The following is a 17791-nucleotide window of genomic DNA, read 5'->3' as shown; positions in this document are numbered from 1 at the left end:
TAAACTATTCCAACTCTGAGAACTAAAATCCAAACCTAATATGATCAAAGTCAACTTTCGGTCAAACTTATAAACATTCCAAAACTCCAAATTGCCAACTTTCGCCAATTAACGCCAAAATCTTCAAGCAACATCCAAATGCAAATTCGGGAATATTTCCAAAATTATCACCCCGGACCTAACAGAATGATCAAAACTCCGATCTAGGGTCAAATATACAAAAGTCAAACTTGGTTAACTCTTCCAACTCAAAGCTTCTAACATGAGAATCCTTCTTCCGAATCGATCCCGAATCACCTGAAAATCAAAACCAATGATTCACACAAGTCATAATATGTCATATGAAGCTACTCGAGACTTCAAACAGCTCAATATAATACAAATGCTCAAAATAACTGATCGGGTCGTTACATGATCAAGTCTGAACTAATATAAACCTTTTTTTCAGGAAGTCGGTGAAGAGTATGACTACTTCTAATATTGTAATGACCCAGCCGGTCATTTTGAGAGAAGTAGACCTGAACCCCTATTTATTTCTCCCTCTACTTCATTTTTGGGTTTTGTGACTTGCCGGGAGGATTTGCTTAGGTTTCGGAGTGAAATGGGATACATAGTTCCTAAAATAAAAGTTTGAATCGTAAAAATCGACCGTAGTTTGAATTATGTGACGATGATTCCGGAATGGAGTTTTGACGGTTTCAATAGTTCCGTAGGGTGATTTTTGTCTTAGGAGCGTGTTCGGATATTGAATTGGAGGCCCGTAGGTCATTTTAGCGTCTATTTCAAAAATTGGATGATTTTTGGGAAGTTTTGACTGGGAGTGGATCTTTTGATATCGGGGTCGAATTCCGATTCCGGAAGTTGGAGTAGGTCTGTAATATCAATTATGACTTGTGTGCAACATTTGAGGTTAATCGGACTTGATTTGATAGGATTCGACGTCAGATGTAGAAGTTTGAAGTTTTAAAGTTTATTAAGCTTGAATCGATGTGCAATTCATATTTTTAGCATTGTTTGATGTGATCTAAAGGCTCGACTAAGTTCATATAATGTTTTAGGACTTGTTGATAAGTTTTGTCGAAGTCCTGGGGGCCTCGTGTGGATTCCGGATGGTTAACGGATCAAATTTGGACTTGTGTGAATGGCTGAAAGCACCAGCTCTGGTGTAATCGCACCTGCGCAAGATTGACCGCATGTACGAGCCCGCAGAAGTGAGCAATTAGATGCAGATGTGGGGCTGGGGGAATTGGCCAGTGGTTGCAGATGCGGCGTATAAGCCGCAGAAGCGGAGTCGCTCCTGCGGAAGAGTGATCGCAGAAGCGAACAAGTGCTTGGGAGGCCTGTCCACAGAAGCGGACGAGTATGCAATGATGCGCACCCACAAAAGCGATCCTAAACCGCAGAAGCAAAAATGAGCGAGGAAGTGGGGACCACAGAAGTGACTGGTAGCCCACAGAAGCGAGTCCGCATAAGCAAATGAGGAGACCGCAAGTGCGAGGGTAACTGCATAAATGGATAAGTTGTCGCTTCTGCGATGCCCCAGATGCGGCTAAGTTTTCGCAAAAATGGAAGTGCTGGACAAAAACACTTAAATACAAGGGTTCACGATTTTGCCTCATTTCAACATTTTGAGCTCGGGTTTTGGCGGTCCTTGAGAGTGTGTTTGAGGGATTTCTTGAGGTAAGTCTCTTGTACTTATTTTTTATCAATAACCTTGTATCCCCAGTGATTTCCCACCTAGATTGTGTGTGTTTAAGGTGGAATTTGGGAGTTTGAGGCTAGGGATTTGGAGAGTTAGATTTGGGGATTTGAATGGTGACTTGGTGTCGGATTTTGGTAGTTTTGGTATGGGTGAACTCGATATCGAATGGGTGTTCGTATTTTGTGACTTTTACCTAATTCTGTGATGTGGGCCAGGGTCGACTTCTTTGGGGCGATTTTTTGATTCTTTGCTAAGTCATAGATTTATGATATAAATTAGTTTCTTGTAGTTGTATTCATGATATGTAATTGCTTTTGGCTAGAAGCTTTGAGGTAAGCGACTTGTCTAACCTTGTGTGGGAGAAATTCCCTAAGGATTTGGTATTGTTGTAATAATTGTGATATGTGAGCATCGTGTAGGCGAGGTGACGAGTGCGTACACGGTCTACATGTGGAAATTCCGATTCTTGCTAAGCTGTCTTCTTTTAATTCTCTTAACTGATTTGGCTTAGCATATGTAGTGATCATGTTTAGCCTAGTATCGCATATCTACGTGCCTTAATTCGTACTTGCAATTTGTACAACATGCTTAGTTGAATTACCTGTTTCCCTTGATTTGAATTAAATCTTTAACAGTAAGATTTCTTGCTTTAAAGTCGTTGTTTTTTCGGTTATCTGCTGCATATTTACTTTGGGACTACATGGCGGTACCTCGGGAGATCCCTCTGTCTTGGATATTTACTTTGGCTCTACAAGGCGGTACCTCAGGAGATCCCCATGTTGTGCATATTTACTTTTGGGACTACGATGCGGTACCTTAGGAGATTCCCCTGTTGAGAATTTACTTTTGGGTTACGAGGCGATACCTTGGGAGTGCCCCTGTTGTTTACCTGCATTTGGTGTGCTGTTATTTTCCGAAACTTCTCATTGTTTAAAATTATCAGTCATTTCAAAATATTATTATATCTTCTACCTTGCTTATATTTTAACCTAGTAGGGCCCTGACCTGACCTCGTCACTACTCTACCGAGGTTAGGCTTGGGTACCGTTGTGGTATACTCATACTATACTTCTGCACATATTTTTTGCAAATCCATGTTCTTCCCACCAGACCATATACCTGTGAGTTGGACCGCACGTGAAGACTTCAAGGTATATCTGCCAGCGTCTGCAGATCTCAGAGTCCCTCTCTATCCCTTTTATGTTATTTTCCCTTATTCTCTTTAGACTTGATGTATAGAGACACTTAGTAGTTTCTCTTAGAAGTTTATGACTTATTTCTACCGGGTTTTGGGAGTTGTAATTATTTAAATCGCAGTTCTAATTATAGATCATGTGTTGAGATTTGAGTTCATATTGTTATTCAGTTATTCCACAAATTATTAGTCTTACCGAGTCTTAGAGACTAGATGTCCTCACGACATCCTACGGAGGGAAAATGAGGCCGCGACAAGTTGGTATCAGAGCGCTAGGTTCATAGGTGTTATGAGTCACAAGCAGGTTTAGTAGAGTCTCGCGGATCAGTACGGAGACGTCTGTGCTTATCTTTGGGAGGCTATGGAACTGTTAGGAAAAGCTTCACTTCTTTGATTCCTTATCATGCAACATTTTGACTTCGGATTCTAAATTTCTGTCTTTCTATTCTCTCACAGATGATGAGAACACGTATAGCTGGATCGGATGATCAAACACCCGTGCCCCTGCTAGAGTCGCGAGAGGTCGGGCTAGGGTAGAGGTTGAGGACGTCCACATGGTGCAACCAGAGCACCCGCACAAGATACTACAGAGGAGCCACAGTAACTCTAGTTGGAGGACAGGCACCTGAGACGCCTGTTACTACACCAACCCTTCAAGAGACTCTAGCCCAGTTTCTGAGCATGTTAAGCACCTTGGCTCAGGCAGGATTGATACCACTTACTCCTGCCATATCTCAGGCCGGGGGAGGAGCACAGACTCCCATCGCTAGTACCCCCGAGCAGCGAGTTTATGTTGACTAGGTTCCAAAGATCATACCAATGCAGCCGGTAGCTCCAGTTCAGCCCGAGTTTAGTGCAGCAGTTTCTGAGGCAGAGCAGCTTAGGCTCGAGAGGTACAAGAAGTACCACCCTCCTACTTTTAGTGGCTTGGCATCAGAGGATGCCCAGAGTTTTCTTGAGACACTGAATCCTCCATACTATGGGTGTTGCAGAGCCTAGTGGGGTTTTTTTCACTACGTTCCAACTTAGAGGAGCGGCCTATCAGTAGTGATGCGCATACGAGTTGGATAGTCCGGCTGAGGAAGCTTCACTCACTTGGACTCAGTTCTTAGATATGTTCTTGAGGTAGTATGTTCCCTAGAGTCTCTGAGATGCTTGACGCGTAGAGTTTGAGAAGTTGAGGCAGGGTGCTATGACCGTGCCATAGTATGTTGTCGGATTCAGTGATTTGGCCAAGCATGCACCAGCCTTGGTTGCTACTGTTCGAGAGCAGGTTCGTCGGTTTATTGAGGGGCTCAACCCCAGTATCAGATTGAGCATGGCGCGAAAGTTGGAGATGGATATTGCGTACTAGAAGGTAGTAGGGATTTCTAGGAGGTTGGAGGGTATGCACACTCAGTATAGAGAGGAGAGAGAGGCCAAGAGGTCTCGAGAGTCTGGCACTTATAGTGGTACTCATGCCCCAACTACAGCTTATCAGGATATAGGTTATATAGGTCACCCTGTTCATTTAGCACTTCCAGCTGCCAGCAGTGCTCCGGCCACTACTAGGCCCCAGGATCCTTATTATGCACCGCCAGTATCTAGTGTGCCTCATGTACGAGGTGATTTTAATAGGAAGTCTAGTCAATCTGGCCCGAGCCAGTCGCAGCAGCCACATCCTTCGAGAGCTTGTTTTAGGTGTGGTAATACTCGCCATGTGGTGAGGGATTGCCTCAGATTTAAGAGGGGTGCACCTCTATAAATTTCTCAGGCACCGAATGCTCCACTAGCTTCTCAGGCTATGGTTACAGCACCAACTACCATCCCACCTGCACAGCCAGCTAGAGGTAGAGGTCGGACATGTAGAGGTCACCCTAGAGGGGAAGGCTAGGCCAGATATTATGCCCTTCCTGCTAGGACAGAGGCAGTTCCATCAGATTCTATTATCACAGGTATTGTTCTGATCTATCATAGAGATGCATCAGTCTTATTTGATCCAGGCTCCATTTATTTCTATGTGTTATCTTTTTTTTCCCCATATTTGGGTGTATCTCATGATTCTCTTAGTTTGCCTGTTTATATATCTACACTCGTGGGTAATTTTATTATTGTTGACCATGTGTATCGATCGTGTTTGATTAATATTTGTGGTTTTAAGACCAGAGCCGATTTATTATTGCTCAGTATGGTGAATTTCGATGTTATTTTTGGCATGGACTGGTTGTCGCCCTATCACGCTTTCCTTGATTGTCATTCCAAGACGGTGACATTGGCTATGCCAGGTCTACCGCGACTAGAGTGGAGAGTAACCTTAGATCGTGTTCCTAGTAGGGTTGTCTCATTTCTTAAGGCTCTACAAATGGTTGAGAAGGGGTGTGATACGTATCTAGCCTATGTGTGGGATGTTAGTATTGATACTCCTATCGTCATGTCTATTCCAATAGTGAGGGACTATTCAGATGTATTCCCGGTGGATCTTCTGGGCATGCCTCCCAACAGGGATATTGACTTTGGCATTGATTTATTACCGGGTACTCAGCCCATTTCTATTCCACCTTATCGTATGGTCCCAACAGAGTCGAAGGAGTTAAAGGAACAATTGCAAGAGTTGCTCGATAAGGGCTTCATTCGGCCCAGTGTGTCACCTTGGGGTGCTCCTATTTTGTTTGTGAAGAATAAGGATGGTTTTGTGCGAATGTGTATCGACTATCGCTAGTTGAACAAGGTTATAGTGAAGAACATGTATTTATTGCCACGTATTAATAACCTATTTGATCAGCTTCAGGATGCCAGAGTATTCTCTAAGGTCGACTTGCATTCAGGCTATCATCAGTTGAAGATTCGGGAACCAGATATCCCAAAGACTACTTTCAGGACTCGATATAGTCATTACGAGTTCCTCGGGATGTCTATTGGGCTGACCAATGCCCCAGTAGCATTCATGCACTTGATGAACAGTGTATTTCAGCCCTATCTTGACTCTTTTATCATTGTGTTTATTAGCAACATTCTGGTGTACTCCCGGAGTTGGGAGGATCATGAGAAGCACCTAAGGACTGTGCTTCAGACCTTGAGAGAAAAGAAGTTGTATGCAAAATTTTTGAAGTGTGAATTCTGGCTAGATTCAGTGGCATTTTTGGGTCATGTGGTATCGAGTGAGGGGATCAAGGTAGACCCGATGAAGATTGAAGCGGTGCAGAGTTGGCCAAGACTATCCTCAACTACAGAGATCTGGAGTTTTCTTGGCTTGGCGGGATTATACCGTCGATTTGTAGAAGGTTTCCCATCTATTGCAGCACCTATGACCAGATTGACCCAGAAGGGTGCTCCGTTCAGGTGGACCGAGGATTTTGAAGAGAGCTTTCAAAAGCTCAAGACTTTGACCCAGAAGGGTGCTCCGTTCAGGTGGACCGAGGATTTTGAGGAGAGCTTTCAAAAGCTCAAGACTTCTTTGACTACAGCCCCAGTGTTAGTGTTGCCTACTGGGTCGGGGTCTTATATGGTGTATTATGATGCGTCGCGCATTAGTCTCGACGCGGTGTTGATGTAGGATGGTATGGTGATTTCCTACGCATCTAGACAACTGAAGGTGCATGAGAAGAAATATCATGTCCTCGACCTTGAGTTAGCAGTTATTGTTCATGCCTTGAAGATCTTGCGACACTATTTGTATGGTGTTCCTTGTGAGGTTTTCACCGATCACCGGAGTCTAAAACATCTATTTAAATAGAAATACCTTAACTTGTGGCAGCGGAGATGGTTGGAGTTGCTTAAGGATTATGACATTACCTTTCTCTATCACAACAGGAAGGCCAATGTGGTGGCCGATGCCTTAAGTTGCAAGGTGGAGAGTTTGGGCAGTTTAGTATATCTACCAGTAGCAGAGAGGCCTTTAGCCTTGGATGTTCAGGCGTCGGCCAACCAATTTGTTAGATTGGATGTTTCTGAGCTGAGCCGATTTTTGGCTTGTGTGGTTTCTCAGTCTTCTTTTTATGATCATATTAGAGAGCGGCAGTATGATAACCCCCATCTGCTTGTCCTTATGGATACGATTCAGCACGGTGATGCCAAGGAAGTCACTATTGGAGATGACGGTGTATTACGGATGCGGGGCAGGCGATGTGTGCCAAATGTAGATGGTTTGAGTGAGTTGATTCTCCAGGAGGCTCACATCTCGCGGTACTCCATGCATCCAGGTGCCGCGAAGATGTATCAGGATTTGAGGCAGCACTATTAGTGGAGGTGGGTGAAGAAGGACATAGTGGAATATGTAGCTCGTTGCCTAAATTGTCAGCAGGTGAAATATGAGCCTTAGTGACTAAGTGGATTGCTTCAAAAGTTAGAGATTCCATAGTGGAAATAGGACAAATCACTATGGATTTAGTTGTTGCTCTCCCACAGACTCAGAGGAAGTTCGATGCAGTTTGGGTGATTGTGGATAGATTGACTAAGTCAACTCATTTCATTCCTGTGGTTACTACTTACTCTTCGGAGAAGCTGGCTCAGGTTTACATTCGCGAGATCGTCAGGCTTCATGCGTACCAGTATCTATCATCTCTGACCAGGGTACGCAGTTTACATCACGGTTCTGGAGAGCCGTACAATGTGAGTTTGGTACTCGTGTGGAGTTGAGCACAACATTTCACCCTCAGACAGACGGGCAGTCCTCACGCACTATTCAGATATTGGAGGATATGCTTTTTGCCTGTGTGATGGATTTTGGGGGTGCTTGGGATTAGTTCTTGCCACTTGCGGAGTTTGCCTACAACAACAATTATCAGGCGAGTATTCAGATGGCACCGTATGAGGCTTTGTATGGTAGACGGTGCCGGTCTCTAGTGGGTTGGTTCGAGCCGGGCGAGGCTAGGCTATTGGGTACAGACTTGGTTTGGGATGTCTTTGAAAAAGTTAAATTGATTTAGGATCGACTTCGTACAGCCCAGTCCATGCAGAAGCGTTATGCGGATCGGAAGTTTTGCATCATTACATTCATGGTTGGGGAGCGAGTTTTGCTCCGGGTTTCGCCCATAAAGGGTGTTATGAGGTTCGGAAAGAAGGGAAATTTGAGCCCTGGTATATCAGGCCTTTTGAGATTCTTGAGAGGGTTGGAGAAGTGGTTTACAGACTTGCATTACCACCTAGTCTCTCTGCAGTTCATCTAGTATCCCATGTTTCCATGCTCCAAAAATATCACGGCGATCCGTCTCATGTGTTAGACTTCAGCTTAGTCCAGTTGGACAAAGATTTATCCTATGTTGAGAAGCCGGTGGCTATTTTGGACAGGCATGTTCGAAGGTTGATGTCAAAGAACATTGCTTCTATAAAGGTTCAGTGGAGGGGTCATCCGGTCGAGGAGGCGACTTGGGAGACCGAGCATAATATGTGCAACCTTTATAGTCATCTTTTCACCACTCCAGGTATGTCTCTATACTCGTTCGAGGACGAATGTTTGTTTTAAGAGGGGGAGTATGTAATGACCCGACTGGTCGCTTTGCGAGTAGTTGCCCCGGACCCTTATTAACTCGCCAGAAGGATTTGTTTTGGTTTCGGAGTGAAATGGGATACATAGTCCCTAAAATGGAAGTTTAAGTCGTAGGAATCGACCGTAGTTTGAATTGTGTGAAGACGACTCTAGAATGGAGTTTTGACGGTTCCTATAGCTCTGCAGGATGATTTTGGTCTTAGGAGCATGTTCGGATGTTGAATTGGAGGCTCGTATGTCATTTTAGCGTTGATTGGCGAAATTTGATGATTTTTGGGAAGTTTGACTAGGAGTGGACCTTTTGATATCAGGGTCGGATTCCGATTCCTGAAGTTGGAGTAGGTCTGTAATGTCAACTATGACTTGTGTCCAAAATTGGAGGTCAATCAGACTTGTTTTGATAGGATTCAGCGTCGGATGTAGAAGTTTGAAGTTTTAAAGTTCATTAGGCTTGAATCGATGTGCAATTCATATTTTTAGTGTTGTTTGATGTGGTGATCTAAAGGCTCGACTAAGTTCGTATGATGTATTAGGACTTGTTGGTAAGTATTGTCAAGGTCCCAGGGGCCTCGGGTGGATTCCGGATAGTTAACGGATCAAATTTGGACTTGTGTGAATGGCTGAAGGCACCACCTCTGGTGTAATCGCACCTACGCAAGATTGACCGCAGGTGCGAGCCCGCAGAAGCGAGCAATTGGGCGCAGATGCGGGGCTGGGGGAATTGGAAAGTGGTCACAGATGCAACGTGAAGACCGCAGAAGCGAAGTCACTCCTGCGGAAGAGTGATCGCAGGAGCGGACGAGTGCTTGGGAGGCCTGTCCGCAGAAGCAGACGAGTATGCACAGATGCGCACCCGCATAAGCGGTCCTGAACCGTAGAAGCGAAAATGGGCGAGGAAGCAGGGACTGCAGAGGCGGCTGGGACTCCGCAGGAGCGGATGAGGAGACCGCAGGTGCGAGGGTAACCGCAAAAGCGGATAAGTTGTCGCTTCTGCGACGCCGCAGATGCGACTAAGTTTTCGCAGAAGCGGCTAAGTTCCCGCAGAAGCGGAAGTGCTGGACAGAACACTTAAATACAAGGGTTCGCGATTTTGCCTCATATCAACATTTTGAGCTCGGGTTTTGGCGATTCTTGTCACGACCCAATTTCTTCTATAGGCCGTAATGGCACCTAACGTCACCGCTAGGCAAGCCTATGTGGAAGTTACTACGTGATTTCTTCTTTTAACCAATTTTCAAGTAATTAAATCCCATTTGTTTAGAGTTTTGAGAGATACAGATTCAAATGGTTAAAAATGAAGACAACTGAATGCAAGCATAAATATGTAACTACCCCAAGATAGTAAAAGTCTACTAGGGTATGTGCCAAGATCCGGTGTTACAAGTGTATGAGCACTAATAGAATATACAAAACTCTAACTACAGTCTGAAATAGCATAGACAGAAAATAAGTATAAAAGAAAGGCTCTAGGTGCTGTAGAATGACTCAGGATGCAGCTCACCACTAGGCCTCCGGGTAACGGAGGTGTGCGCCAGTATGTCCACCAGATGCACCTGCCTCAGATCCTTCACGGTCAGTGCAGAAGTGTAGCGTGAGTACATAAACAACTTGTACCCAGTAAGTATCAAGTCTAACCTCGAAAAAATAGTGACGAGGGGTCGACATCGACACTTACTATGGGCTATAAATAAAATGTGAAAATCATAAATAAGCATGGATTATGAAAGCAATTAATACCACACAGAAACAAGCAGTGAATTATAATTCCCTTTACTAACAATAACTTCAAATTAGTTCATGTCCTTTAAATAATAGTGACCGCTCAAGCCATAAATTATTATCAAATAAAAGTTAGGCTCTGAGTATTATCACGCAAGATTTATGTCGAAGTCGTATGGTCTGATCCAGAAATATACTGTGCACTGCTGAGAGTCGAACGACATGAACCATAGATGCATCTATTAACCTGCCGAGGTGAACGGCCCGTTCCCATGAGAGTAGAGGAGAGTTTACCTCGCTCGCAAAAATACTTATGACGCGAGTGAACATAAAATTGTCAGAGTTCTCATAATATCCTTAAATTCTTTGCAAACACAAGAAATCTAAACTAGAGACTTTAAATATTTAAATGCTTAATCTCAGCTCATTTCAAAGCAGTTAATGTGTATAACCAATACAGTGCAAACAAGGCATGGTGTAGGGCTAAGTCTACCTGGACTTCACATAGAATATAGCTACGCACGGACTCTCGTCATCTAGTGCGTACGTAGCTCCCCACACATAAAATTCATAGATAAAATACACCTAAGGGGAAGAGTTCCCTCTTACAAGGTTAGGCAAGAGGCTTACCTCGTCTCAAAGCTTACTTTTCGGTCCACAATTGTGCTTTAAACCCTCAAATCGGTGTCAAAGAAACTAGTCAAATGTTATATAAGATAGTCAATACATGTTCAAAAGTTCATATCCTAACTATTAAAGTGATTTTCCAATCCTAATTGAAGAATTCCTAAAATTCACCTCCGGCACACGTGCCCGGATTCCGGAAAGTTTTTAAGAAAGATGTTACCCATAACCATTTTCGTGGTAAAATCTCATTTTTATCAAAACCTACGTTTTTCAACTAAACCCATGATTTCACAAATTTTTCATGTTAAATCTACCCATAATCTATGTATTTAACTCATATTATAAGAAAATTACTTACCTCACAGTGATAGGTGGAAACCCCTCTCTAAGAGCTCCAAAAATCGCCCAAAGAATGAAATAAATGAACCCAAAAGGGTTGTGTCCCGACATTAAATGAGGGTTCTGCCCAACAGAACTTCCGCATCTACGGTCATTGGGCCGCATTTGCGGTACCGCTTCTGTGGCACAAGGCCCGCTTCTGTGGAACTCCACACGCTCAGTGTAGGCCGCATCTACGGACGGGTTTTCACTTTTGCGGTCTCGCTTCTATTGCTCCTCATCGTAGAAGCGGGGTCGCTTCTGTGCTCAACTCTTTGCTTCTGCGGACCACTAGCCAAGGCTCCAAAGCCGCTTCTATGGCCAAGAGGACGCATTTGCGGGCTTGCACCTGCGGCCAAAAGCTCGCAGGTGCGGGCACACCAGAACTGGTGCACCAGCAGCCCTTTTTGAGTCTTAACTCAATCTGCGCATCGTCCGAATGGCGTCCTGGGCCCCCGAGTCCCCATTCAAACATACCAACAAGTCCATAAATATGATACGTACCTGTTCGAACTCTTGAAATGCGTAAAACAACAACAAAACAAAAAATCACACCCCAAAACCAAATCGAATCAAGTTATGAACTTCAAGTTTCCAAATCGCTCTGAACGCGCCGAATCATACTTAAACTACTCGGAATGACATCAAATTTTGCGGGCAAGTCTTAAATCACAATACGGTACTATTCCTGATTTTGAAATCCCAATTTGACCTTGATAACACCAAAATGTACTCCAAACCAAATTTAAAGAAATTTAAAACCTTCAAGGAGCCATCTTTCACTATTAGGCGCCAAAACACTCCCAACTCATCCAAAACCCGATCCGAATATACGCCCAAGTCCAAAATCATCATATAAACCTATTGGAACCATCAAATCCCCATTTCGAGGTCGTTTACTCAAAACGTTGATAGAAGTGAAACTTAGCATTTTTGGCCAACCTTAAGGAGCCAAGTGTTCCGATTTCAACCCGAACCTTTCCAAATCCCGAACTAACCATCCCCGCAAGTCATAAAATAGTAAAAGCATATATGGGGAGTCTTATTTAGGGGAACGATATTCTAGGAAGCAAAACGACTGGTCGGGTCGTTACAATTCTTGAGAGCATTTTTGAGAGATTTCTTGAGGTAAGTCTCTTGTACTTATGTTTGATCAATAACCTTGTTTCCCCATTGATTTGCCCACCTAGATTGTGTGTGTTTAAGGTGGAATTTGTGAGTTTGAGGCTAGGGATTTGGAGAGTTAAATTTGGGGATTTGAGTGGCGACTTGGTGTCGGATTTTGGTAATTTTGGTATGGGTGAACTCGATATCGAATGGGTGTTTGTATTTTATGACTTTTACCCGATTCCGTGACGTGGGCCTGGGTCGACTTTTTGGGGTGATTTTTTGACTCTTTGCTAAGTCATACATTTATGATTTAAATTAGTTTCTTGTAGTTGTATTCATGATATATAATTACTTTTGGCTAGATTTAAGCCATTCAGAGTCGGAAAATCGAGGGGAAGGCATCCTTATCGATTGATTGAGCGAGATTTGAGGTAAGTGACTTGTCTAACCTTGTGTGGGGGAAATCCCTTTAGGATTTGGTACTGTTGTAACAATTGTGATATGTGAGCACCGTGTACGCGAGGTGACGAGTGCGTACACGAGGTAAATGTGGAAATTCTGGTTCTTGCTGAGTTGTCTTCTTTTAAATACCTTAATTGATTTGCCTTAACATATGTAGTGATCATGTTTAGCCTAGTATCACATGTCTACGTGCCTTAACTCTTACTTGCAATTTGTGCAACATGCTTAGTTGAATTAACTGTTTCCCTTGATTTTAATTAAATATTTAACTGTAAGATATCTTGTTGTAAATTCGTTGTTCCTTCGGTTATCTGCTGCATATTTACTTTGGGACTATGAGGCGGTATGATAGAATTCGAGGGTACACCAAACTATATAGAGAACCAGGTTCTCTATTAGTTCCCACAGAACATACGTACACTGTTGTAGGTAAATAACACAAAGAAGTTTTACGTGGAAAACTCCCAACTCACGGAATTAAAAACCACGACCTACCCTTGTAGGATTTCAACTTCACTACTGAGCAAACTTTAGATTACGACCTATTGTAACCTAGAAATTAACCTCTTAATCCCTTACTAACTTGTAACAACTCTATGACAAGCCACTTTGTAATAACTCTATTACAAAGACTTACAACTCGACAAACTCTATCTAGGACACAAACACAAGGGTTTATGATTTACAAAGGTTTCCCACATAATGCTTCTAGCTAAGCTAAGTAGGTATTACAAGTAAAGAACTTTAACAAAAGTGCAACACAACTAAAGACATGTAATAACTCAATACATGAAACAGGTCCTTCGTTATGTTGTTCTTTGTTCTTGATGCCCTTGAGAATCACTTGCAAGATTGGCATATACTTGAGAGAAAATGCTTGATCGATTCTTGAATATGCAAATATTTTGTTTTTTTACCTTTGTTTGATGTAAATAACTCGTTTGTGGCATCACTTGAATGATGTAATCAAGTTAGGTAAAGGGTATTCCCCATAAAGTTGACTGCTGCATTGTTTTTGCAATGTTACGTGTGCAGGCAGCAACTTTACAGTTGTGGGGAGTTGACTTGTACAGTCACCACGGGAACTTGTGGTCATCTGTTCCCTCTGTTGTTCCTTTGATTCTGAAGAGTTGAACCACGTCCCCGAACTGAGACTTGTTGTTCTTTAAGTACTTGAGGATGTGTAACAGGCTCCTTATCTGGTTCTTATCAATAAGTTTGTTAGATCATCAAAACATAACAGGGATTAATTGATGATAACAAACTTATAATTGAAACTTCCCCTAAAATCCAGAATGGTAGATTAGTTTCCTATATTCCCCCTAAATCTGTTCCCCAGCTTGCTCCCCCTCAATTATTTTTTCCCCTTTTGGAATCATAAAAAGACCAGTAGCAAGCAAGAAGCAAAAAGAAGTCTAGCTTGATTAACTCATGCCACATGTGTGTACACAATCATGACTAAAAATAGAGCAAAAGAGCAAGGCATACATAGCAAAAGGAGGAAGCTTTCATTAACATTTGGATATTAGGCAGGGAGCAATTCCTTTGTTACCAACACATCCACAAATTAAAAATAGCAAAAACAGAAGTACCAGTCATAAACATCATCAGAACTAAAACAAAGAACAAACACTAAGATTTGACACTGAAAGGGAACACTTTCTAGGGAGCACTGGAAGGGGAAGGCTTAGATGAAGAAGTAAGGTTTTTAAGAAGGATGGCCATTCGAGCATTAGTTGACATCTGCTCGTTCTCCTTCAGGTCCTCAACCTGTTTCCTGAGGTCGACATTTTCTTTGGTTGGACGGGCAACCTCTGTGCTGTGAGAGCTGTGGGAACCAGGTACCTCCTGAAGCTGACTTAGCTGACCCTCAAGAATGGCATTCCTTGCCTTCGGCTTCCTTATCTCATCAGTGGCACTGTTTTGGGCGTTGATCAACTGAGAAATGGTCGAATTGCTGCCTACCCTTCCACTCCTATCAATGCACTCACACTCTTCAAGGGTGGTTTTGGAGAAAGATTGCTTGTGAGTTCCTATTTTAGCCTGTCCCAAGGGAACCTTGAAGAATTTAAACACTTTAGTAAGGAGAAACCCGTAAGGCAACCTATGATTACCTTCCTTGAATTATGATACTTTCTTCATGTGCTCTATCATAAGACCAGGCAGGTTTATGGTGGTGTATCCATCCAGTGTTTCCATGAGAACCAAGTCTGCTCGTGATGTAATAGAGCGTCTTTCAGCACGTGGGAGCAGAACTTTGTTCACCATTTCGAACAACAGTTGGTATACTGGAAGGAGGGCCTTCTTATGTACTCGTTCCCCTTGTTGTACTGCCTTATCCTTCACAATGGCATTTCTGAAATTTGTAGAGCAGATCCCCTCAATGGATGAAATCCCATCAGTGGGCACACCCAAAATGGCTCCCAGTACACTAGTGTCCATCACAAAATCAACACCGTTCACTAGCCTTCCTTTTCACTGATTGTCTTGCACTTTTTCTTTTCTCGCCAGATTTCTCAGACACCTTTTTCTTAGAAACTTGTTCAACTAACTCTTTACTAGATTTCTCAGCTACTTTCTCACAAGATTTTTCATCCTCAACCTTGCTCAAGTTGATTTCACTCACAGATGACTCACTTTTGGACTTTGGAACAGTAAGTTTCTTTGAGGACTTACGAACCAAGGAACCAGGTTCCTCTTCTACCTCATCGTCAACATCAACGACTAGTGCAGGAGGCACTACCTTCTCATTTACAACCTTTCCATCTTTTACCAATCTCCTCTTATTCTTTTCCTTTTTGTTTTTCCTTAAAACTGACTCAAATTCTTCCTTCTTATGCAACCTAGTGATAGGTGTCTTAGAAGTTGACTATTGGGGAGTTGCCTGACTACTACTAGACTTGATGAAGTTCGCAAGATCCATATTGTCATAGGCATCTTCACTTCCTCCATTTTCCTCCTCGGACAGAGATCACATCTCAAGAGGAACAATGGCCAATGGCTCAGCATAGAAATGAGGAGAGGAGCGGGATCAGTACTGACATATGGTTCTGTAGAAGAATAGGGAGTTTCATCCCAAGTAGGAGCATAGTGCTCCTATTGTGTAGAGGGATCAGTTCCCTCAGGAAGTTCCCCAGTAGTACTGTCTGGTGCCAGATTTTTTACAGGCACCAGTTCCCTTCCGCCGACCTCTGTACCATTATCTTCCCCCTAAAACTCAGACATAGCCTCATAACCGCCAATCAGACTTCTATCAGTAGCGATTGAAAGCATATTTTCTATAGCTTCATGTTCTTGTAACTCCAAAGAAACTTCAGAAGGCATAAGAGGATCATTACCTGTAGACCGGGTTCCTCTATGTCAACTGGAGATTCAGTTGTGCCATTATCATTTGAATCCTTGACCTGACTCATCATATCGGCCTTTCCATTTGACATGTTAATAACTTCACCAGGGACATTTGATAACTCTCCATCTTGATCAGCCTTTGTCGAAGATAAATTTTTCCTACTCCAAGAATGTATCCCTTTTTGCCATTTCCAAAGGATACACTCTCTCCTTGCAGGGCTTTGAGTGATAGGAAATCATTAGTGCTTCCAGTCATATGTTTCGAGCAGACAATATCCATGTACCATCTTTGGCTGCTTCCTTTCATTGTTCCCTGCACAAGGAAATTAAGCGTTAGACTTAGGAACCCAAACAAGTTTAGGTCCCTTGTAATGAGGAAAGGAATGAATGAGGGTTCTTTTGGTCCAAGCAGGCATCATGCGTCTTTTATACCCTGGACCAGGTTCTCTAACAGTAATTACCTTTTTAGCAAAAACTTTATTTTTTTGTGGAGACTGAAACTTGGCCTTACAGGTGTCCTTAAAGTGCCAGTGTTACCACAGTGAGTGCAGAGCCAGTTGTCAAGTACAATAACGTACTTGCTATGAGGGTTGTAGGGAGTTTTTTCCCTTTGAAACCCGATTCCCTGCATGTTTCCCCCATTGTTCGTGTACATGGCAGTGATAGCTTCAGAGGACCAGGTCCACTTGAGTGATTTTTCAAGATCACTCTTGACTATACTTAGTTCTTCCTGAAGTTGTTTATTTTTCTTGAGTTCAACACACAAACTAGATTTCACTGATTTTATCTCATCTTCAAGCCTAGATGTGTTTTATCCGCAACTTCCTTTCCCTATTTGAGAATCTCATGTCTACCTTCTCCTTTTAGTTCCTCAATTGTATCCTTCATATCTACGACTACTACTAATAGATCATCTCTCTCATGCTCTATACTAGCAACCTTTTCAGTCAAGGCTTCTTTCTCTTTCTTAACACACTCAATGGTTTCCTTTAGATCGACCACAACAACCACTAGATCATCTCTCTCATGTTCTACGTTTGTAATTTTTTCAGTTAAAGCATCATTTTCTTTCTTTAGACTCTCAGTGGTTTCTTTTAAATCTACCAAAACAACTACTAGGTCATCTCTTAACTGTTCTGCTTCTCCTAGTTCAAGCATCAGTGCATTTTTATTATTTATAAGACTGTGATAAGCATCAATTAAAACATTTGCCAGAGACCTAAGTTTTTTAGGAGAATAAGATTTCAGATTTCTTTGAACATCTAGAAAATTTACCTCATCATCATCGTCGTCATCTTCATCATCATCGGACTGTTCCATCAAGGCAAAGATGGAGTCATACTCAACTACTTCACTTTCCACTGCCATCATAGAGTTGTCACCTTGATCATCATCTTCTTCAGATTTGCTAGAAGAGTCTCACCATGCAGCAAAAGCTTGTTTCACAACATTGCAAGCGGCATTTTTCCTCTTGAAGCGTTTGTCAGGAACCTGGTTTCTCTTAACTACTTTATCTGTGTTGTGTCTGTATTGATCTTTCTTGAGGAGAGGACAATCCTTGATGAAATGTCCTGGCTTACCACACTTATGACAAAGGTCATAATTTTTGGGTTTGCTGGAACTGCCCCTTTTTGGAAAGCCTCCATTTCTGCGAACCATTTTCTGGAATCATTTTGTCAGGTAAGCCATATCACCATCCTCACCACCTGAATCATTGTTGTCCTTCTTGAGGACCGCGGTTTTCTCCTTTTTGGGCTCTCTTTTCTCATTGTCCTTCTTCTTCTTC

General features: G+C 42.7%; 3 protein-coding genes across 3 annotated transcripts; 1 reads left to right on the top strand and 2 right to left on the bottom strand.

Moving 5' to 3' along the window:
- The first annotated feature begins 5064 nt into the window (after positions 1 to 5064).
- Positions 5065 to 5595, top strand: LOC138895761 (uncharacterized). Its single transcript, XM_070180486.1, has one exon. It carries the CDS (start codon positions 5065 to 5067, stop codon positions 5593 to 5595), a length of 531 nt encoding a protein of 176 aa, XP_070036587.1.
- Positions 5596 to 15106: 9511 nt separating this feature from the next.
- On the bottom strand, positions 15107 to 15609 carry LOC138895760 (protein PXR1-like). The gene is made up of 2 exons (XM_070180485.1): positions 15542 to 15609; positions 15107 to 15500 (listed from the first exon to the last, which is right to left on the bottom strand). Exons 1-2 carry the CDS (start codon positions 15607 to 15609, stop codon positions 15107 to 15109), a joined length of 462 nt encoding a protein of 153 aa, XP_070036586.1.
- A 144-nt stretch (positions 15610 to 15753) lies between these two features.
- Positions 15754 to 17373, bottom strand: LOC138895759 (uncharacterized). The gene is made up of 4 exons (XM_070180484.1): positions 16860 to 17373; positions 16290 to 16318; positions 15996 to 16142; positions 15754 to 15867 (listed from the first exon to the last, which is right to left on the bottom strand). Exons 1-4 carry the CDS (start codon positions 17371 to 17373, stop codon positions 15754 to 15756), a joined length of 804 nt encoding a protein of 267 aa, XP_070036585.1.
- Between the last annotated feature and the right edge of the window lie 418 nt (positions 17374 to 17791).

Source organism: Nicotiana tomentosiformis, chromosome 7 (genome assembly GCF_000390325.3).
Source record: "Nicotiana tomentosiformis chromosome 7, ASM39032v3, whole genome shotgun sequence".
Lineage (NCBI taxonomy): Eukaryota > Viridiplantae > Streptophyta > Magnoliopsida > Solanales > Solanaceae > Nicotiana > Nicotiana tomentosiformis.
Note: the sequence above shows the minus strand (reverse complement) of the source record. Positions and strands in the feature narration are given on the sequence as shown.

What these genes read in the sequence shown, in the direction of transcription:
- LOC138895760 (XM_070180485.1), bottom strand. Translation starts at nt 15,609, where the DNA reads ATGGAGGAAGTGAAGATGCCTATGACAATATGGATCTTGCGAACTTCA. An exon ending in TCAAGTCTAGTAGTAGTCAG is followed by an intron (nt 15,501 to 15,541) that starts GCAACTCCCCAA and finishes ACCTATCACTAG; the next exon opens with GTTGCATAAGAAGGAAGAAT.
- LOC138895761 (XM_070180486.1), top strand. Translation starts at nt 5,065, where the DNA reads ATGGTGAATTTCGATGTTATTTTTGGCATGGACTGGTTGTCGCCCTAT.
- LOC138895759 (XM_070180484.1), bottom strand. Translation starts at nt 17,373, where the DNA reads ATGGCAGTGGAAAGTGAAGTAGTTGAGTATGACTCCATCTTTGCCTTG. An exon ending in TGAGGAACTAAAAGGAGAAG is followed by an intron (nt 16,319 to 16,859) that starts GTAGACATGAGA and finishes TTCCTTGTGCAG; the next exon opens with GGAACAATGAAAGGAAGCAG. An exon ending in TAGAGGAACCCGGTCTACAG is followed by an intron (nt 15,868 to 15,995) that starts GTAATGATCCTC and finishes TCTGAGTTTTAG; the next exon opens with GGGGAAGATAATGGTACAGA.